At 37.9% G+C, this 23,686-nt stretch overlaps 1 protein-coding gene across 7 annotated transcripts in view; it reads left to right on the forward strand.

Moving 5' to 3' along the window:
* WDR72 (WD repeat domain 72) overlaps window positions 1-23,686 on the forward strand; it is a 229,937-nt gene that overhangs the window by 51,917 nt on the left and 154,334 nt on the right. For all 7 annotated transcript variants that reach the window (XM_027067276.2, XM_027067278.2, XM_027067277.2 and 4 more), the window contains 3 exons: window positions 2,479-2,706; window positions 5,008-5,228; window positions 8,359-8,554. In XM_027067276.2, the coding sequence (XP_026923077.1) occupies window positions 2,479-2,706; window positions 5,008-5,228; window positions 8,359-8,554 (645 nt within the window). The remainder of the gene's footprint in view (window positions 1-2,478; window positions 2,707-5,007; window positions 5,229-8,358; window positions 8,555-23,686) is intronic.

Here is a 23,686-nt window from a genome sequence, read left to right on the forward strand (position 1 = left end):
AACAATCCTAAAATTTGTATGGAACCAGAAAAGACCCCAAAGAGCCAAAGCAACCTCGAAAAGGAAAACCAAAGCAGGAGGCATCACAAGTCCAGACTTCAAGCTGTATTCCAAAGCTGTAATCATCAAGACAATATGGTACTGGCACAAGAACAGACACTCAGATCAATGGAACAGAACAGAAAACCCAGAAGTGGGTTCTCACAAACATATGGCCAACTAATCTTTGACAAAGCAGGAAAGAATATTCAGTGGAATAAAGACAGTCTCTTCAGCAAGTGGTGCTGGGAAAACTGGACAGAGACATGCAGAAAATTAACCTGGACCACTTTCTTACACCATACACAAAAAGAAACTCAAAATGGATGAAAGACCTCAATGTAAGACAGGAAGCCATCAAAATCCTCAAGGAGAAAGCAGGCAAAACCTCTTTGATCTTGGCCACAGCAACTTCGTACTCAACACATCTCTGGAGGCAAGGGAAACAAAAGCAAAAATGAACTATGGGGACCTCATCAAAATAAAAAGCTTCTGCACAGAGAAGGAAACAATCAGCAAAACTAAAAGGCAACTGACAGAATGGGAGAAGATATTTGCAAACGACCTATCAGATAAAGGGCTAGTATCCAAAATCTATAAAGAACTTATCAAACTCAACACCCAAAAAAAACCAAATAATCCAGTAAAGAAATGGTCAAAAGACATGAATAGACACTTCTCCAAAGAAGTTGGACATTCAGATGGCCATCTGCCACATGAAAAATGCTCCACATCACTCATCATCAGGGAAATACAAATCAAAACCACAATGAGGACTGAGAACAAACTGAGGGTTGATGGGGGGTGGGAGGGAGGAGAGGGTGGGTGATGGATATTGAGGAGGGCACCTTTTGGGATGAGCACTGGGTGTTGTATGGAAACCAATTTGACAATAAATTTCATATATTAAAAAAAAAAAAACCAAAATGAGGTACCACCTCACACTGGTCAGAATGGCTAACATTAACAACTTGGGCAAGAGCAGATGTTGGCAAGGATGTGGAGAAAGAGGATCTCTTTTGCACTGTTGGTGGGAATGCAAGCTGGTGCAGCCACTCTGGAAAACAGTATGGAGCTTCCTCAAAAAGTTAAAAATAGAACTACCCTATGATCCAGCAATTTCACTACTAGTATTTATCCAAGGGATACAGGTATGCTGTTTCAAAGGGGCATATGCACCCCAATGTTTATAGCAGCAATATCAACAATAGCCAACGTATGGAAAAGCCCAAATATCCACTGATGGATGAATGGATAAAGAAGATGTGGTATACACACACACACACACACACAATGGATTTTACACACACACACACACAATGGATTTTACACACACACACACACACACACACACACACACACAATGGATTATTACTTGGCAATCAAAAAGAGTGAAATCTTGCCATTTGCAACTACGTTGATGGAACTAGAGGGTATTAGGCTAAGCAAAATTAGTCAGAGAAAGACAAATATCATATGACTTCACTCATATGAGGACTTTAAGACAGAACAGATGAACACAAGGGAATAGAAGCAAAAATAATATAAAAGCAGGAAGGGGAACAAAACATAAGAGACTCTTAAATATGGAGAACAAACAGAGGGTTGCTGGAGGGGTTGTGGGAAGGGGATGGGCTAAATGGGTAAGGGGCATTAAAGAATCTACTCCTGAAATCACTGTTGTACTATATACTAAATAACTTGGATGTAAATTAAAAAAAATAATAAACAGTAAAAAAAAAACCCACAATAATTAGAATCATAGATATCTACGACAATTCTTAATGCTCATCTAAGGTTTGGGCTCTAGGTTTTTCACAGTCACTGTGGCACGTGTACTACAAGATCAGGGGTGCCCTTTAATAGAGAAATAGGTTGGCTTTAACTCACCCTCTTTGCTCCTAGATCCAAGCCTCTCTCCCTTCCTGAGCCTACTTGACAGCCAGTTCAAATGCTTGGGTGGTGAACTATATAGAATGATAACCAGTGCTCTTAGTAATTCATAGATAATTGGGGGCTTGGTATGATTTAGAGACACCCATACCCCTAATATTTAAAGAATACATTTATTCCATTTTCCTCACACAACTAACAGACCCTCAGTTTTCCTTTTTAACATTGCTGAGACAAATAGAGAACTCATGAGACTGGACCACCACTTTACATCACTGCAAGAATTTCTCTGTTCTTTTCAGTTGACCTAGGTCTAAAATGAATGCACTAATACACATCTATTCTGAGGCTCCTTGAAGGACAGGACCAAAGAGATAGCATTTTGAGTAAAGACAATACATGGCAGGAGAACTTCTCTGCATATAGCCACTGTTCGGATGGCAAAAGAGCTCTGTGTACCCCAAGGGATGGTCCCTTGATAACAGTTTCCATGTCTATGATGAATTTAAAAGCCAAATTTTCCCTTTTTGTGTGTTTTCCCTTTAGAAATACCAATAACTGCCACCTGGACCCTTCAAGATAATTTTGATAAGCATCATACCATGAGTATTATCGACCATGTCCCTGGGGCTGGAACGGTGGTAGTCACTTCATCAGAGTATGTTTCAAGTCTTGATAAACTAATATGTGGCTGTGAAGATGGGACCATTTTGATTACACAGGCTTTGAATGCTGCCAAAGCAGGACTTCTAGAAGGCGGTTCTTTATTAAAAGGTCATTGAATTTTATGTAACCTTATTTATTTAATTTACTTAAGCTTCAACTTTAACAAGCTGTACTAAGAAGATTGCCGAAGCTTAAAAAATGTGCTGACATTTGCTAATTAATGTGTACATATTTGAATGTTAAAGTAAAACACATATCTGGATTTTTTTTAAAAGTCATTGATACAATGAGAAATATATTTCTTTTTTCCCTTGATCTTCCTGCTCCCTTCACCAAAAGCAACTGCTATTAAGTTTCCTTATACCCTTCTTGAAATTTTCTCTGCATATGCAAGTACATAGCAACATAGCAATATGCATTCTTTTAATTATATTATACAATATATTATATATTATACAAACTATACACTTTACAGAAATACCCTGAAACATAACTTAAAATATTTTGGAGCACATTCTTTATGAGTTCATTTTAAATGACTAATAATAATTAAATTTTCATTTAAAAAATCTCTTAATAATGGGTGTTTCAGTTTTTGTAGTCTTTGGCTACAACAGAAAATGCTGAATTAACCATCTTTGTACATATATATGGTCATACCTATAGTATTAGTTGCAGGAGTAGAATTACTGGATCAACACTTAGGAATATTTTTAATTTTGAAAATTTATCTAAAAATGTTCTCCATAGAACATCTGTGTACAAGTGTGTCCACTAACAGCCTATGAAAGTGACTTTTTCCCCATACCTTAGCCTACTTTGTGTGCTATTAAACTTTTTAGTATTTGCTGATCAGAACAAAATGGTATCTTCCTGTTTTAATTTTTATTTCTCTGTTAATGAAGTGTAAATATGTTCTTACACATTTTTGTGTATTTCAAAAGTGAATACCTATTAAATAAAGACTGTTATGTAGAACTTGTCTTATTTACATAAGACAAGGAAAGGAAGGAAAATGTAGGAAGTGATTGAGATTTGGGGATGTGTAGATAATATCTAATATTTTTTAATGCATGGATCCTATTAGACTGTTAGGTCCTTAAGATTTAAGGCCAAATCTCAATTTTTAAGACACACCTTGTTACCTTGCCTACCACCTGTTCTCAGCTTACTTTGACTACTTACTAAATGTTACTAACTTGTATTCAGTGATTGCCTAAAAGAGAGGAGGGATAGCAATGAACCTAGGAGAGGTATAGTACTGCTCAACAGCTCAACAGCTACAATTAAAAGTTAGTGAAAAAGCTTAAGACCTTAGCACTTTTTATGTAGGCTGATTTTTCTCATCCAGAAAGCAAGCATAAAGCTAAATTGGACTTGAATATCTGAATTAATATTCATTAATTGGTTTGCTAAGGGGATATAAACTGAGGATGTGCCTCCTGTAAGTGAAATAACTAATGATTCTTTAACTGAAGTAATAATGATTCTTTGGGACTCTTTTTTAGTTTGTGTAAAGAGGGTTTGTAGTCTGTGGTCTTCTCTAATTTTTTTTGTATTTAAAATTTTTTTTTTTAGTTTTAACTAATGATGAAGAGGCAGTATGGAAACTGAGTGTCAGTAGTCCTGTGTTCTAGTACATCTGTGGTATGAAATACCCACATTCCTACCAAGTGCTAGTGCTAGGAAACGAAGGACATTATCTTATTTATTCTACACAACAGTCTTGTGTGAAACAAGGCTATTATTGTCCCAAGTTTTTCAGATGCAGTACCTGTGGCTTAGAGGGGAAAAGCAACTTGTCATGGTGACCCATCTAGTAAGTGACATACCTAGAAAACCAAAGCATTCATGTAATAGCAAAGCTATGCTCTTAAACATTATGCTGTGCTTTTTCACACTTGGATTCAAGTCACGTAACTTCTTTGAGCCTCAGAGACTTTACCTGTAAAACGAAGAGGTAGAACCAGATAATCTAATATTTTTGGAGGCAAAAATGTTCTGTGAAACTTTGCTTTTCTTTTATACTAGACTTGGTTATGCTTATTGAAAGGGCAGCAGTGATGTTCTGAGATTAATTTTTGTAGAAGTGAAATGGATGAATTGTTCACTCTTTTAGAATAGCCTTTGTTATTTGATGGCACTGGAATTAGTAACCTGCTAACATCCTTAAAGAATTGGTAGACTTCGAACAACCGGCTTTAATGCTTCATCAAAAGCATGACATAACTTATGAGGAGACGCTTGCCTTTGAAATGGTCCACTGATTGGTCATTCATTTTTTTAACCAACAGCCTCGCTTTAATTATGTGTATCTTCTTTACATTAAAATTTTATAAAAGAAAATTTCAACACTATTTCTTGAGCAAAAATAATTTTTTCATTATTTGGTGTTTCGTTGTTTTCCAGATTCCCTTCCTCATAAAGTTCTCAAAGGCCATCACCAAAGCGTTACGTCATTACTTTACCCACATGGTCTCTCTTCAAAATTAGACCAAAGTTGGCTTCTATCTGGGGACCAGGACTCATGTGTCATCTTGTGGAATATCTTCACTGAAGAAGTTTTGCATAAATTCTTTTTGGAGGCTGGTCCAGTAACAAGTCTTTTGATGTCACCAGAGAACTTCAGAGTAAGTTAAGACAAACAGTAAAACATAACATAATTGTTTTTTAATTTTTTAAAAATTTACTTAGAGAGAGAAGATGAGATGGGGAGGGACAGAGAGAGAGGGAGAAGGACAATCCCAAGCAGGCTCCATGTTGTCAGCATGGAGTCCGACGTGGGGCTCAAACTCACAAACCACAAGATCTTCACCTGAGCCAAAATCAAGTCAGACGCTTAACTGAGACACCCAGGTGTCCCTAATTTAAAAGTTATATAACATTGCAGAATGTTTAAAAACAAAAAGGAAAATTAACCCATGTTCCCACAGAAAAGTTCTATATTCTTAATACAACAGGGTAAATTTTATGAATTCCTTTCTAAATTTTTATATGCATTTTACTATGATTACAGCTTATGCAAATAATTTGATTCTAAAGATTTTGTCAATTCTTGGCTTTACAAAAGTCAGTTAATTTACTTTCTTTCCCCCCCCAATTCTATGTCTTAATTTTAAGTTTTATTTTTTTAATTTTTGTTATTATTTTTTTAATGTTTAGTGTATTTTTGAGAGAGAGACAGAGTGTGCATGTGTGTGAGCAGGGAAGGGGCAGAGAGAGACGGGGACAAAGGATCCAAAGCAGGGCTCTGGGGTGACAGCAGAGAGCCCAATGCAGGCTGGAACTCATGAACCATGAGATCATGACCTGAGCCAAAGTGACACGCTTAACTGACTGAGCCACCTGGGCGCCCCGTGTTATTTTTTTTTAAGAAAAGTAATTGACACTCAATATGGAAGCAATTAAAATATATAGGATTCTATACATTAGAAAATAACTTTTGCCTTCAATAATTTACTTTTATAACAATATTTATAGTTATTATTTTTCTTTTCTTAAATAGGTTTTTGTTTGCTCTCTTTCATTTGTTTAACAAATACAGAGCTTTAACAAATTTCTGAGCATCTACCTTGGGCAGGACAAAAGGAAATATTTACAGATAATATTTTCTTATGCAATATGAATTTAACTTCAGTTTCCATAAAGCTGACATCTTTGTTAAAATATGAATGATTAACTTTTGAGTTTCCTGAGTTTGTCAATTACTTGCCAAAATTGGCAATTGACTTGCCAAAATTATTTCTCTGTAATAATATTTAAAAACTCAGCTTCAAAGTAAACTCAGAGCAAACTTACACTGTATTTTTGTAGTAAGGCATCATGAAAGAAATAAATCAGTGAAACAAAGTTAAGAGACTTAAAAAAAAGACTTATATATGGTGATTTGGGATACTTTGATATGTCTTTTATTCTGAAGTTCCCTCCTTTAACCATTTTTTTTTTCCTCAAAGCTCCAGGACAGTAGTCAAATCCTGACCTCTTTTACTTTTGCCTCAGTCATAAATGACTTAATTCCAAGGACCATAATCCATTGAAACCAAGCCAAATAAAAAGGAGGTTTATTGAAAGGGCCTAAGAGGCAATATTTTAGACACACAAGACAAAACACTACAGCAAGGACTCTGTGCAGTTTGAACTTATATTCAGAAACCAAGGTTACTCTTCGAGTTTCCTATCCCAAAGGAGTCTGTTTTCTGTGATTTCTCCTTTTGTTTCTTTTTTAATGTTTGTTTATTTTTGAGAGAGAGAGAGACAGAGAGAGAGAACAGGGGAGGGGCAGAGAGAGGGGGACAGAGGATACGAAGCGGGCTATGCGTGCTGACTCCAACACGTGAACCATGAGCTCATGACCTGAGCCTAAGTCAGACATTTATCCACTGAGTCACCCAGGTGCCCCTTGTGATGACTCCTTTCTCTTGCTTGTTCCTGTAACTTCTTTTAGCAATTTCAAATGTGTAGAAAAGAGAATCTGATTGTCCTAGTGTGAGTCTCTAGTGTATGTGTACCTCTGGCTATAGGATCTGTGTTCACATGTTGTGTGTATGTTCACATGTTATATGTAAGTATAATTTTCCTGAAGTACATTGGGCTCTCTATTCTAGAAGCTGTGGGCTGTGCTGGTTCTCTAACAGGTAATAGTAGTAGGGAGGCAATGCCATCTGCCTTATTCTACGTGTCTGGGTTCCCCATATATCACACCTGCCATTTTGTGATTTTTTTTTCCCCTCGGGATTTTTGTAGTCTCCTTAGAAAGAATTAGGAAAAATAACTTGCTCCCCAACACCCCACAGAAAGAGATCAGTAATGGGCATGGGGAGGTTCTCAGGGGATCCCAATGAAAGCTTTAAACACAGCAGCTGAAACTCTGGTTAGGTACCCTAGTGAAGGTAGGAGCATCCACATTGCAAAAAATGGTTAGAAAGGAAACAAAGAGGCAGAAGAACCACTACCTACTCCCCCTCTCCCCCTCACCCCATCCCACCCACCCCCCATCACAGGCTGACTAACACATGGCCCTCTTGGTGAGGCACAGACCTGCCCTGTAAACTCCTCCCAGATTAGCCTCACAGCAACCAGCATGGATGGTCTTTGTCCTAAACTGTGTTCAAGGTAACCACATGCTGACTTTTTAAAAAGTATCTTAAGAATCTTTGTCCTGTGAGCCTATTTTTGATCCTTGTGTCTTTGAAGCTGTGCATTCAGTTGGAACTATCTAATGCTTACCTCTTTTAGATTGTGTCTACACTGAGTTTCCTGTTTGGATTAGAATCTGAATAGTTCTGGGAACACCAAATCACATTCTGAGGCTCTAAGTGGAAAACAGCAGCTCATGATACCCTTGGTCCTAAGCTTGTGTCTACAAATAGCTTCTTTTTGTGGCAACAAATTAGTTTTGGGGTTTATTTTATTCTGCATTATTTCCGATGTCTGCCTCGCTGCCTGAATTTGCTGAGTGATGGTCAAGTCCTTCATTTATCTTATAAGTAGATTTGGCTTGGAATTCTCCTTTTTCATTGTGTCTCTTGACTTTCCTAATAAGTTGCTGAATTTAAAATCGACTTGGTGTTTAAAACCCCTCTTTATAGTGTTATGTGAAAAGGTCCTATAGAAAACAGAAATGTCATTTTGTAAATCATGTTTAAACAAAATATTTTTATGTCACTAGGGGGGAAAATCTCATTTAATTTTAAGAAAAGCATTTGATTATTCACTTACAAATAACTCTGTTTTATTTTGTTCTGTTTTGTTTTCCCATAGCTAAGAAGTGATCAGGTAATTTGCTGTGTGTGCAGTGACCATTCCGTGGCTCTCCTTCACCTTGAGGGGAAGAGGTGCCTCCTGCATGCCCGGAAGCACCTTTTCCCTGTGAGGATGATAAAATGGCACCCAGTTGAGAATTTTTTAATTGTTGGATGTGCTGACGACTCCGCTTACATCTGGGAAATTGAAACAGGTAAATTGGAACGTTACCCCTTTGATTCTTTACATATTTATGCATCAAAGCATTTGGCTGGGTGGAGAGTTCCAGAGACTACATGGTGACCACCTCACCTGCTTTAACCTTTGGTTGGGCTGCGTTTAATGGCTTTGGTTGAAGGCATGTATGGAAAATAAAACACAGTGGCCCAAGTCAGATCTTGACCAACTGATGATTAGCTGACAGAGCATTGCACAGGAATGAGCCGGATATTTCTGGAAGCTATAAATAAAAACACAAGTTATCTACTTTAATTATTAACAAGAGAAATTTAGTGTCCTACTAGTCTCAAATTATCATTAAATTCTGCCTTCTTCAGCATACTCATGATCTCAGCAACATTTTGAGCTAATTGATGATCAGTAATAATGGAATATAATTAATTACAAAACTGCAAAAAGTTGAGTCAGGGAAACTGAAAACTGAGTGGCTCAACTGAACTTTTGACGTCGTCGTGTGGAGAATGTACAGTTTGAACTTCAAAGTTAAAAAAAAAAGTTTTACAGTGTAACTTAAGATTGAGAGTAACACATTTCAGGCAGATGCTGGGAACTTATCAAATAAGGCAAGGTAATTAATGAACGGGAGTCAGGGGAGTGTGCTTGAGAGTACATTTCACTGAAATCATAGCATGATATTTATTGATTAATCAGTGGTGGTTTTATGTTGGGGGTTATTAACAGACTGGATAGTTTATAATATTATAGTTTAGAGTCATACTTCACCAAAATAATTGCTATTTTCTTTACATTTGACTTTCATGTGTTAATGATGATGACTAATGTACTGGTGTATGGAGGGTGCAATATAATTCTGTCTTACGTTTGTACCTTGCTTTACAGCTTTGATGGCCTTCCATATTCATTTCCCATTAGATTATCACAACTTCTAGTGTAGGTGGAGGAGGTTTTATTCCCCATTCTATTGATGATGAATTTGTAACTGATTTGTACATGTGCAAGATTACATTGCTAATAAGTGGTGAACCAGTATGAGGGCCCTGTCTTTCTTTGCACAATATGCACAAAATTAGGAGAGTTTTAGAATTCTTAGGTAATCTATCAACCTGAGTGACAATGGAGTATAATGGATAAAATGAGCTCTAAAGCCTGGGCTTGCTTCCAGGACCTGCTAACAAAGGTTGGCCTTGGGCAATAACTTGGCTTCACTGCATGTCAATTTCTTCATCTATGAAATGGGAGTAATGATACCACCCTCCTGTCAGGATTAAATTAACTAATACTGACTGACCATGCTTGTAAACAGTGCCTATAGGTGCTAAGGCCTTAGTAATAGTTAACTATTATTAATATGATCAAAGAATGCAGTAAAATCTTGATTTCTGCTTGTGGAATCTAAGTCTGTAAAACACATGCACTTATAAATGTGTGCAATTGCATTGTTTTCAGTTGTGAAATTGTGAATACTGGCTAACCAAACCTATTTTTCCTAGAAAATAGAATCTAGTGAGAATAAAGAGATTTCTGGGTACTGACAAGTGTTTACACTTCCATTGCCCCATCGGGATACCTCTCAGCCTGTGCAATTTTTTATTTATGTAGTTTTTAATGGGGTGGTCAGTAAAGGGGGGAAGCCAAGCCACTAGTACGTCTTGAATCTGTATTTATTCCCACATTGCATTTTAATTTTATTATTTTTATACTCCCCAATCCATAAGTAAATATTGTAGAACATTTGAAAACTACAGAAAAAAATAAAGAAAAGCAAATAATCCTATCCTACTGCCTAAAGATAACTGCTATTAATATTTTGATCTGCTTTGTCACACATCTTTCTATGCCAATAAATAGATGCCTATATTGTGTTTCAGTCATGGTCCTGGCAGAAAATTGAATTTAACCTGGGTAGGTCAAATGGAGAGACTTTAATGAAAGGACTATTTATAAGGGTGTGGATGGGACTTAGGGAACAGATAAGGAATGGATAGTGAGGCTCCCATCACCCAGACACTGGTAGTATCAGGAAGCTCTTATCACTTCCCTAGGGCTGAAGCAACAAGAGGAGAAAATAGTGTTAGTGGAACCCTGTGAGAGTCGAGGCTATGGAGGAGTGGTCATTCATTCCCTGAAGTCATGGAAGACAAACAGCTCCTCCCAGAGATGCAGGACTGAGACAAAGAAAGAGTTGGAAGAAATTATTTTCTCTCTCCCTCTGCAATCACATTCATTAGTTTGATCCAACTGCAAGTCGGAGAGGAGGGACATTCAGTTCTAGGCATTAGGCAGGGGCACAGAGCAGATGCAGAGGAGTAGGGAAAGGGTGGAGTAGGTTGTCAATGGACAGTAATTGGTATTGTGGCCACTATGGACCACCATACTCTAGCTTGGGAATCTTCTATAGCTGGTCATGTATATTTTTTCCTTTAAAAAAAAAGGTTTGTTTTAGAATTTCCATATCAGGATCCCCTGAGGGGCTCAGCCAGTTAAACATCTGACTCCTGGTTTTGGCTCAGGTCATGATCTCGCAGTTCATGAGTTTTGAGCCCCGCATCAGGCTCTGAGCTGACAGTATGGAGCCTACTTGGGATTCTCTCTCTCCCTCTCTCTCTCTCTCTGCCCCTCACCCACTCACTCTCTCTGTCTCTCAAAATAAATAAAAAATAAAATAGAATTTCCATATCAAATAATGTGTACATGTTTAGAGCCAAATAAAACTATGAAATGTTTGTTTCAAATGAGACTGTGAGGCTATTTATCTCATGGTTATATACATTAATACTTCATAAACAAGCTTAACTCAACCTAAGACGGAACTTATAATTGATGAAAATATTACTAATAATTACATAAATGCATTCATATTTGTGATGTGCCTCTTCAGTTTTTCAAAATATCCTCCCATTAGCAATGGGAATCCCCAACACTGTGCACATGACTGACACCCTAAATTTCCTCACCATGCTCATCCTTTCTGGATAAGTTTATGTTGTTCCTTTTAGTCTGTGTTTGGTATTGGCTTTATTTTGGGTTGCCTTTAACCTCTGCAATTCCAATTTTGTTTAAAATGTAATGAACTACTTTTTCTTTCCTTAGCTGGATTTCATCTGACTAAAATACTTCCATCACATTCACTGTGCTAGATGTCTGTTGCATCATTTCTCTGTAGAAGTGAGAAAATTCAGGCTCGGAAAGCTCTTCTGTTTATAGTTTCATAAAATGAGTGGAAAAATACCAGCTAAGGCCAAAACAATTTGAAAGAGGCCTATGAGGCTATAGAATGTGCTTGCTCACTGATTTACCTGGCACATGGATACGTAAATGAATGAATTAACTAACAAATTTTCTTGGACCTTAGATTGAGTAAAAATGAGTTTACCTTAACATTGACCCATGTAGTGGCTTTTACATCATGGCTGCCCAACTGTAGGTAGCTTTCTTCTCCAACTCTCCCCTACGATTTCTGGAGTTTATGGGGCCTGTCTCATCTCCTCAGATGTAAGTCTGTGTATTTTCTACTCCAGGCAATTTTCCTGGGTTTTTTTTTCCTTTAAGCTTTGCTAGAAGGTTCACACTTAGTTCCATGTGCGACTAGACTTACTCCCTGCTCCATTTCCCCAGTACTCTGCCTCCTCTAAATACATGAAGGAGGGATAAACTGACAACAAAGCATTTTCCAGATCTTCCAGCATTAGAGCACTCCAAAGCTCATAGAGAGAAAATAGGAGGTGTCAGTGGGATACAGATTTGCGGGAAAGGGGCCTAGAAAGAAAAGGCAGGGGAAGGGGACTGAAGCTAAAAGTAATTCATTCTCAACTGTGCCAGAAGCCCGCTTTGGTAGAAGGTCGAGGGTGGGGCATAGGTCAGTCCCTGTGCCACCTTCCCCAGGTGTGGAGGACAGAATATGAGAGTTTGTCAGTTTTTCACAACCCTTTAAAACAGCCTATTTTCACTTTATTCATGAGATTTATGTATTCATTTATTTATTCTCTGGGGTAGGATGCACAAGCATACTCTAGAGCCATATGTCCACATTCCTATTTTATCTCGAAATCCTAAGAAGTGTTTCTTACTGTGACAGGTGGCATAGTTGGATGCATGCCAGGGTAAAGTTTGGAACCATAGGTGGGCATGTTCATCCCCAGGGGAGGCAAACAACCAAAGCAGGGAAGTATTTATGTAACAGTGAAGGCCCTCATCTTCTGGCTAAAAATGCAGTGCTGCCAGGTTGGGAGTGATGAGGGCATCTAGTTTCTCTTATTGATTTGCCGGATGTCCCATGATGTTTAGGCCTGATTAGGAAGGGAAAAAATTGGAGATGTCATTTTGATTAATATTTGAGCTCCCGCAATGTGTTTGGCACTGACAACTCTGGGCGGCTTTGTCACCCTCGTTGCTGTGAGACACAATAGGGATAATGTAATACTGATTTTGTTCCCCTAAAATACACACCAGAAATAAATCTCAGCTCTGAGCTCATTATTCTTTTAAGAATTGAATTTAAAATAATTCTGAGGACTTTACTGTTCACTGTACTAGATTTACATAATAGAAAACTTGTGTCATGAATTTCTCATGTGTTACTAATATAACACTTGTTATTATTCTTGAAGGTCTTCTGTTAAGCTTATGGTCTATGTTGCAAAATATGCCATATTAAGCAATGTGTGTGTGTGTGTGCGCACGCACGTGTGTGTGAAAATGAAACCAAACTTACTTACATGAAAAAAAAAATTCTTGATAAGATATGTCAGGAAAACTTCTGCAAAGAACTGGATAGTAAAGTTTTTCAGTTTTGTGGGCCATATGATCTCTTTTGTAACTACCAAACTCTGCCCTGTGGCACAAGAGAAGCCATAGAAAATATATAAAAGAGTAAGTGAAGCTGTGTTCCAATAAAACTTTATTTACAAAAGCAGGTAGCAGGCTGGATTTGCCCTGCAGTGTGCTTTATAGACTTCTAAGAATGATGATAGTTCTTTTTAAAGATCATGATTTTCATAATATCTCATTCTAAAGCAGCTTATAATTTTTAATCCATTATGCCATGTTAACTCTGTATGTTTCTACCCATTTTGCTAGTGAGGAGATGGAATGCGGAGAGATTTTTTTGAGTCTGAAGATCCCCTGACTAGGTATAGGGCACCTGCACTAGGATGTGTGTCTCTTTTGATTTGTTTCCCACTGTACTGTACACAGCAACACCTCTTGCAGAAGTGGGTCAGCTTTTTGAGACTGTCAAACAGGGAATTAGATAAGGAAAGGTCCGAGAAGAAAAGAAATGGCTGCCAGGAAACCTGCTGATGCTCTCCTCAAGGAGAGGGTCTCTGGCTATCTCTCACAGAGCCTGGCTCTCAATTTACACACTGTTCTAACAGCTCTGGTCATCTGATTTCTCAGATGATGGATTAGAAACAGCAAATTGCAAGTCCAGACAGTGTTAGTGACACTCTGACAGCACAAGTGACAGCTGATGGGAGGGAAGGAGAAGCAAACATGTGTATCACTGCTTAGGGCAATCTTTCCTGTGCCCATGGGAGGATAGTCACCCCAAAACATGCTGAAATGTTTTCCCCTGTTTGCGAAGCTCATAGATACGCTTGCACGGGTTATGGGCAGCTGCCAGTCCATTCCCATGACTCCTGCTGGTGAGGTGAGTGCTCCTTGCTTCAGGAAGAATATTGAAAGGTATTCCACCAATGGTAGACTGCAGTCCTAAGGAAGTCTGAGAAGTGGCTTACAGCCCAGAGTTCAAGGGAGACTGAAGTTGTTGCCAGTGACTGGGTAGAACTCAGGGTCCATGTGAGTCTATTTTTGTCCATTTATTCCTGTTTCTGCTCAGGTAATGTGAGCTGTGTGACCTTGAGCAGGAAGCTTTACTCCAAGAGCCTGGCCTGAGGACCCAGCCTCTGGTTATGACATGGTTTCTGTGGGAAAACACATTCTGAATCTTAAAACAACTATCTTATAAACAGACCATTGGAACAAAGCCTATGCATACGAAATTAAGGAAGTCAGGAAGAAGAGAGTACATTTCAGAGTTATTTTTACCACAGGTGTTAAATTTTCTTTCTTAATTTCTTTTTCTTAGTGAAATTAGTACCAGTTAGAAAATTATTTAGTCTATTACGATACCATATACATGAAGCATTTATTATTTTGTGGCTTCAAAATACATAGTCTTAAGAATATTAAAAATAAAACTATTAAGAAAGGTAAGATAAGGTTTGTCAAGTAATAACTAATAGGCCATAATTTTAGAAAATATTTAGCATTTAATCTTCTACTATAGATCTGAGTTTGCTTTAATTGTTTAGGGTGAGGGATATATACTTGTATGGACGACACAAATTCCCAGAAACGTGTAGTCATATTATTCCCAAAAGAGTAGAATCATGTGGTTAAATTCTTACTTTGCCACACCAAAATATCATACAAGGTCACTGCATGGAGAAGTAATTTTCCAGCCCACAAGTATTACCTTGTTTCCTTTATTTATAGTTGTATAGCATATAAAATATATATTTTTTAATTCCACTAGTTACCAACCATACCATTCTGATGGGCGGTTTTGCTTGGTTTTCTCATCAAGGTCACCCCTCTGCAGATACAGGTGCCTTGTCAGCACAACCAGATGATGACATTCATTATGTGTGTGTGTTAAGGGTAGATTTTGGGTATGCAGCATCCAGCAGGTAATTGTCTCCCCAGTATGTTATTTTCTCAAAGCCACGCTATTTTGTTGTGGTAGATTACAGATGGAACCCTCTTGGGATGATTGTTTTTAGAAAAGAAAAATAGGATACATTAAAGTGCAGGATGGGATTTTTCCTACATCACCTTTTCCATGCCCTTTTCTTCTTTATTATAATAATTACTGATGTTATTACTCAACACGTATTTTTAGTTTGCTGTCTATTTTTTGAATCTTTATTTCCTCCTCTCTGGCCCTCGTTATCACAGCTACACTATCATTTGAGATTTTGATTCATGTAATATTGTGTGTGTGTGCATGTGTGTATATGTTCATGTGTATGTACACACTTTAGTATATGAACTTTGCAGGTTAACTACTAAAATATTTGCTCAATTGTCAAAGTTTAATGTCTCAAGTGGGAATTAGCATCCAGAGAAGTAATGATCATGAGCCCTGGGATTTAGACTGCTAGGTTAGAATTCTTGTTCTCTACCCTTTCCAATCAGTGTTACTCCAGTCTACTTTGAATTCCTCAAAGATTCACCATCTCTTCATAGAATTTAGCACTAAATAAATATTAACTGGACTTACTATAAATCCTTCATATATTACCATAGCAGTTTGCATTTATGACTCATTATTCACTCCTAATGTATCAAATGAATGTTATTGCCTAATATTTAGATACAGTAGATTCTGCCTCTGTTAATTTGTTCACTCTTTGGCAAATCATTAAATTAAATTGATCACAGCCTTACTTGATGTGACGACACTTAACACAATGTTGCAGAAAAGACGTAGGACATTACTATATGTAAGAATACTGGATTTATTTTTATTAATGTCACTTTTTTACTAATTTATTATTTTTATTATGTATGTGTTCATGTATTATAAATATATACACGTATATACATACATACACGTGTATACATGTACACATATATGTGCATACATATAAACACATGTGTATACACAAACACATGCATGCACATAAGCACATGTATGTATGTGTGTATATATATGTATGCACACATACATACATATATATCTACATACACATACACCACATGGTTGCTATAATAAAAATGAAACTACAGCAAGAAATAAAAAATAAGAAATGAGTCTTCATAAAATTAAAACCTTTTGTGCATCAAATGACATTATCCAGAATGTGAAAAGACAGCCTATAAAATGGAGGAAATTATTTTCAAATTATATATATATATATTAATATTTTAATGTTTATTTACTTTTGAGAGAGAGAGAGACAGAGCGTGAGTGGGGGAAGGGCAGAGAGAGAGGGGACATAGAATCTGAGGAGGGTTCCAGGCTCTGAGCTGTCAGCACAGAGCCCGATGCAGAGCTCAAAACCCACAGACCGTGAGATCATGATGTGAGCCAAAGTTGTACGCTTAACTGACTGAGCCACCCATGCACCCCTGCAAATTATATATTTGATAAGGATTTAATATCAAGCGTGTATATAAATAACTCTTACAACACAAAGACAAGCAACTCAACTTTACAAAGGAAAAAGAACTGAAATATTTCCTTCTTCAAGGAAGCTATGCAAACGACGGACAAGCTCGTGAAAAGATTTCAACGTCATTAGCTGTCAGGGAAATGGAAATCAAAATCGTGATGAGATACCACTTCACACTTACTAGAATACTTATAATCAGGAAAAGAAAGAGGGGAGGAGCCAAGATAGAGGAACAGCATGGAAGTTTTTTTTGCATCTTGTGTCCATGAAATAAACCATCCTGCACACCTAGAAAACTGATTTGAGGATTAACACAACAATCTGCACAACCTGAACCACAGAAATAAGCAGGTACGCGACACGGAGAGGTGAACGGGGGGAGAGAGAAGCCGCAGAGGGCACAGAGCGATTTTTGCTTGCAGAGAGAGGACAGGGATGGGGGGTAGGGGGGATACGGGAAAAGTACCCTCCCCCCCACCAAAAGCAGCTGCAGAGAAAGTGGAAAAGTGGAAACAGCTGCAGGGACTGAACTAAAAAGGGAGAAAGGAGAAAGGAGAGGGTTTAAATTCCATTAAGACTGTATAAACAGGGGGAGTGCAGACTCTGAAACGCCGCAGTTCGATACCTGGCTGTGCTGGTGGCAAAGGCGAATCCCCAGGAGCAGAGTGAAGTCCAGGAGGTCTTTGGGCCACACGGTGAAAGGCGGTTCCCCTGCTGGTAGGACTCTCCACAGGCAAAAGTCCCAGTGGATCCTGGAGAACAACCACACCTGCTCGGGCTGGAACAAGGTTGTTAAGAGTGAAGCCTGGAGCCAGATGTGTGTTGTGATTTGCCATAATCCCTGAAACGCTGCTGCTACACGATAGCGTGAACTTTTTCTGGAGTGGGCTTGCACCCAACCACAGTCTCTGGCATCGGCAGTAGCGCAGTCCCACGAGTGCTTCTGGGGGCCGGGGGGCACCCAGCCATTGCTCCGTGAGACCCTCCTCCAGAAGGTCTGAGCGGGTCAAAACCACAGTCCCTCAGAAGTGAGGGGTCAGGAAAAACAGCCGCATCTGAGATAAAACTCAGGAAGGAGGTGCTGCCTGGCAACCTGACGGCTTGGTCACGGACAGTGTAAAAGCGGGAAGGACAGAAGCCAAAGACAAAGGACAGGTGTGCCAATGCTAAGCAGGGAAAACAGAGTCTGACACTAGAGGCCGGTAGCTGGGTTACGCCATTTTCAACCCTCTGGTGCATGCGCACACACCTACAAGCGCCACAACAACGCACTCCGGTAAGCTAAGCAGTGCCATCTAGTGGAAAACAGAGACGTTACACTAAGCCCTGCCTAGCGGGGCCAAGCTCGTTCTTCAGGAACACAGGTCTCTTTGCCTGCTTAGTTTATGGACTGTAAAGTACTTCAAAGGTTGACTTCTAGGGGAAAACGATGTAATTTCAATCGTATTTCAGTGTGTTCACTGACCCGTCTATTCAATTTTCTTTTTTTTTCTTTTTTTTGTTTTTCTTTTTCTTGAATACAGAAAGAGAAAAAAATTATTTTTATTTTCAATTTTTATTAAAAATATTTTTCTTTAATTTTTTCTACTATATTTTTTTACCTTTTTGTAAAATTTTCAAATTCTATTTTACTTACATCATTTCATTTTATTCTACTTCATTCTATTCATTATTTCAAATTTTCAAACGTTTTCCTTTTTTCTTTTTCTTTTTTCTCCCCCCACTTTAATCTATCAAGCTCCTTTCAACACCCAGACCAAAACGCACCTAGGATCTAGCATCATTTATTTGATTTGTATGTGTGTGTGTGTGTTGTTTTTAATTTTTTAATTTTCAGGTTTTTTTAATTTTAATTTTTTTAATTTTTATTTTTTTTACCTCATTAATTCCTTTTCTCCCTTCAAAATTATGAAACAAAGGAATTCACCCCAAAAGAAAGAGCAGGAAGAAACAACAGCCAGGGACTTAATCAACACAGAACAAGCAAGATGTCTGAACCAGAATTTAGAGTCATGGTAATAAGAATACTAGCTGGGGGGGGGGGGGGGGCACCTGGGTGGCTCAGTCGGTTGAGCGGCCGACTTCAGCTCAGGTCATGATCTCGCGGTCCATGAGTTAGAGCCCCGTGTCGGGCTCTGTGCTGACAGCTCAGAGCCTGGAGCCTGTTTCAGATTCTGTGTCTCCCTCTCTCTCTGCCCCTCCCCTGTTCATGCTCTGTCTTTCTCTGTCTCAAAAATAAATAAACGTTAAAAAAAAAAGAAAAGAATACTAGCTGGGGTTGAAAATAGATTAGAATCCCTTTCTTCAGAGATAAAAGAAGTAAAAACTAGTCAGGATGAAATAAAAAATGCTATAACTGAGCTGCAATCTCAAATGCTTGCCAAGGCAGCAAGGTGGATGAGGAAGAGCAGCAAATCAGCAATATAGAGGACAAACTTATGGAGAATAATGAAGCAGAAAAAAAGAGGGAGAATAAGGCAAAAGAGCATGATTTAAGAATTAGATAAATAGGGGGTGCCTGGGTGGCTCAGTCAATTGACAGTCTGACTTTGGCTCAGGTCATGATCTCATAGTCCATGAGTTTGAGCCCCACGTCGGGCTCTGTGCTGATGGCTCAGAGCCTGGAGCCTGTTTCAGAATCTATGTCTCCCTCTCTCTCTGAACCTCCCCTGTTCACACTCTGTCTCTCTCTATCTCAAAAATAAATTTAAAAAGTTAAAAAAAAAGAATTAGAGAAATAAGTGACTCATTAAAAAGGAACAACATCAGAATCATAGGGGTCCCAGAAGATGAAGAGAGAGAAATAGGCTTAGAAGGGTTATGTGAGCAAATCATAGTGGAAAACTTTCCTAACCTGGGAAATGATACAGACATCAAAATCCAGGAAGCACAGAGGACCCCCATTAGATTCAACAAAAACCGACCATTGACAAAGCATATGATAGTCAGATTCACAAAATACTCAGGCAAGGAGAGAATCATGAAAGTAGCAAAGGAAAAAAAAGTTCTTAACCTATGAGGGAAGACAGATAAGGTTTGCAGCAAACCTGTATACAGAAACTTCACAGGCCAGAAAGGAATGGCAGGATATATTCAATGTGCTGAATCGGGAAAAATATGCAGCCAAGAATTTTTTATCCAGCAAGGCTGTCATTCAAAATAGAAGGAGAGATTAAAAGTTTCCCAGACAAACAAAGATTAAAGGAGTTCATGACCACTAAACCAGCCCTACAAGAAATTTTAAGGGGGACTCTCTGAGGGGAGAAAAGCAATGAATGAATGAATGAATGAATGAATAAATAAATAAATACCAAAAGCAACAAAGACTAGAAAGGACCAGAGAACACCACCAGACACTCCAACTCTACAAGAAACATAATGGCAATAAATTTGTATCTTTCAGTAGTCACTCTAAATATCAATGGACTAAATGCTCCAATCAAAAGACATAGGGTAACAGAATGGATAAGAAAACAAGATCTATCTATATGCTGTTTACAAGAGACCCACTTTAGACCTAAAGACACCTTCAGATTGAAAAGAAAGGGAATAGAGAACATCTATCATGCTAATGGTCGACAAAGGAAAGCCAGAGTAACCATACTTATATCAGACAATCTAGATTTAAAATAAAAAGTGTAACAAGAGATGAAGAAGGGCATTATATCATTATTAAGGGGTCTATCCACCAAGAAGACCTAACAATTGTTAACATTTAAGCTCCAAATGTGTGAGCACCCAAATATATATATCAATTAATCACAAACATAAAGTAACTCATTGATAATAATACCATCATAGTAGGGGACTTCAACACCCCACTTACAACAAAGGAGAGATCATCTAAACGGACAGTCAACAAGGAAACAATGGCTTTGAATGACACACTGGACCAGATAGACTTAACAGATATATTCAGAACATTTCATCCTAAAACAGCAGAATATACATTCTTCTCCAGTGCACATGGAACATTCTCTAGAAAAGATCACATACTAGGACACAAATCAGCCCTCAACAAGTACAAAAAGATTGAGATCATACTGTGCATATTTTCAGACCATAACATTATGAAACTCGAAATCAACCACAAGAAAAAATTTGGAAAGATAACAAATACTTGGAGACTAAAGAACATCCTACTAAAGAATGAATGGGATAACCGAGAAGCTAGAGAGGAAATTAAAAAGTACATGGAAGCTGGGGTGCCTGGGTGGTTCAGTCAATTAAGTATCCGACTCTTGGTTTCAGCTCAGGTCATGATCTCACAGTTTTGTGAGTTCAAGCCCCACATCAGACTCCAAGCTGACCGTGCAGAGCCTGGTTGGGATTCTCTGTCTCCTTCTCTTTGCTCCTCCTCCATTTGCACTATTTTTGTCTCTCTCAAAATAAATAAATAAACTTAAAAAAATTAATTAAAAAAAGGTATGTGGAAGCCAATGAAAATGATAACACCACAGCCCAAAACCTCTGGGACGCAGCAAAAGCGGTCCTAAGAGGGAAGTATATAGCAATCCAGGCCTTCCTAAAGAAGGATTAAGGTCTCAGATACACAACCTAAGCTTACACTGACTCCACGATCCACAAATTCCTTTTTAAAGAGACTGCTAAATGAAATGAAGTGTTTCTTTCCACTTTGAATGTAGCAAATGCTTCACAGCAATATTAGCATTACCTGTGACACTGTAAACAATAGATGTCACAGATATTTTCATATTGCACCACAATTGTCACCAGTACCTCAAAGTACCATTTATGTTTCCCACTGCCATAAACTTTTAGGTATACCACTAGGTGTTGTCATTTCATGCTTTAATAAAGAAGCATATAAGTTTGGTTTTTAATATATTTTGATTATTGCGTTTCAACATAATTGATATCCTTTGTAATACTATGTATTTTATTTTTGACATTTTACTTTCTTATTTTTTTATTTTTTAATGTTTTTATTTATTTTTGAGACAGAGAGAGACAAAGCATGAGCAGGGGAGGGGCAAAGAGACAGGGAGACACAGAATCTGAAGCAGGCTCCAGGCTCTGAGCTGTCAGCACAGAGCCCAACATGGGGCTCGAACTCATGGACTGTTAAGTCATGGCCTGACCTGAAATCGGACGCTTAACCTACTGAGCCACCCAGTGGCCCCTTACTTTTGACATTTTAAACCAATATTGTGAAAAAAGGCTGGTTCACCACCTTTCCCCAGACTGCTGAAGGGGTCCATGGCATGAAAAGAAGTTAAGAGGTTTCTGTATGTGTATGACACATATACATATATCAGAGCAAAAATACAATAATAAATAATTTAACCTTATTAAATCAAATCCAACAATGAACACTGTATCACTGAAGAGTAGCATATAAGGCTCATTGTATATTTTTTACATTGATATAAATTATTACATTACATTATTAGACACATGTAAATGCATACACACACAAACACACGTGAATGCATGCTCACACCTCCTACATGAAACACACACACACACACACACACACAGTAGTCTTCTATAATTCTACCTAGTGAACATAGATCTCTAGTTTGGTGAAATTATATAAATGTTAATTTGATCTTATAATTTCACAATCTTTTCAAAGTGAGGAAATTCCACAGATGTAGAAAAACTCAAGAAAAAATGTTATCTACATGAGGTAGTTTCTACTGTGCCCTTTAAAATCTAGATATTGCATTGAAATCCTATTAAAATAAACACAAATAATTTTTTCCCAAATTTGGATTTGCTTCTTTGTCAATTCTTACTAGTTATAAACATTTGAACAATTATCTACATTTTATTACAGAATTATACTTCCTATGAACATGGTTCTATATTATTTTTAGATATCCCTGACTTATTTTTAAAAATCTACATTATATGATGAATTGTTATCTGGTAAAACACATACACAGGTGTTTACGTGTATGTATATGTGTGTCCCTTTTAATTAAGCTATTATTCAACCTACCTTTTTTTTTCAATCTCCTATCATGTTAATATGTATTAAGCATATTGTTGTGATATTTGCAGGATATCTTTGGAACATTTTGTATGCTCCGAAACTTATATGAAAATCAATACAGTCTCATTCAAATGATAAAGCTAAATATTTTTTTCTCTTAAAGTTACTTTGACCAATTAAGTAGTACACTTAACTGCCTTATTGTTTACCTTGTCAATTGCTATCTTCCTGGGTTTTACTTTGGTAAAGAAAATACTTGCTATTACCACTTTTAGCTGATTTCTGCAGTCTAATTACACTTTTGGATCAAGTGCTTGTTGGATATTTCTGTTACATATCTGAATTTAATGTTCTCAGGAGCTTATTCCACAGCAGCAGAACACATCGGGATGGTTGCTCTGTGGCTCCTCCTTAGTTTGGCTCCTTTTGCAAGCATTTTATATGGACACCTGGAACGTTAGTGGGTTTCACAGCTGCCATATTTGGCAAAATAAACCCAAAGGAGCCATCTGCCCCTCCTCATGCTGCCTTTCAATTCCCTAGCAACTTCCCAGTAGCCAGCTGCCACAGAAATGATTGGAAAGCAAGACTCAGTGGACTGTAATGATTATTATTCTCTGGGAAAGTAGGTTCTCTGATCTGGCTAAAAGATAAAGGATATTGGATGCACTTAATTCATCTGAATGTATCAATAATATCCAACCTCTACCACTAACTTGTTAGGATTTGATGGGAAGAGCCTTTTATGTTTCTAGGGATGAATCAGGTGAAAACGAAATCCAAAGGTCAAATCCTTGACTAGGAGTGGTGAGCAGAAAGTTTGACTGTGGGAATGCCTGTGCTATAGAAAAGGTTGGTTGCTAATCTCAGCCTGTCAAAAAGTCCTGGGCATGGATTGGTCCACTATTTTCCCCAGTCCTTTTCACATTCAAGTGCATGTGGATTCCATTCCCCCTCTACATCCATGTGCTGAGAAGACAAAGAGCTTTTTGCAGCCACTTGGAAG

This window comes from Acinonyx jubatus, chromosome B3, assembly GCF_027475565.1.
Source record: "Acinonyx jubatus isolate Ajub_Pintada_27869175 chromosome B3, VMU_Ajub_asm_v1.0, whole genome shotgun sequence".
Lineage (NCBI taxonomy): Eukaryota > Metazoa > Chordata > Mammalia > Carnivora > Felidae > Acinonyx > Acinonyx jubatus.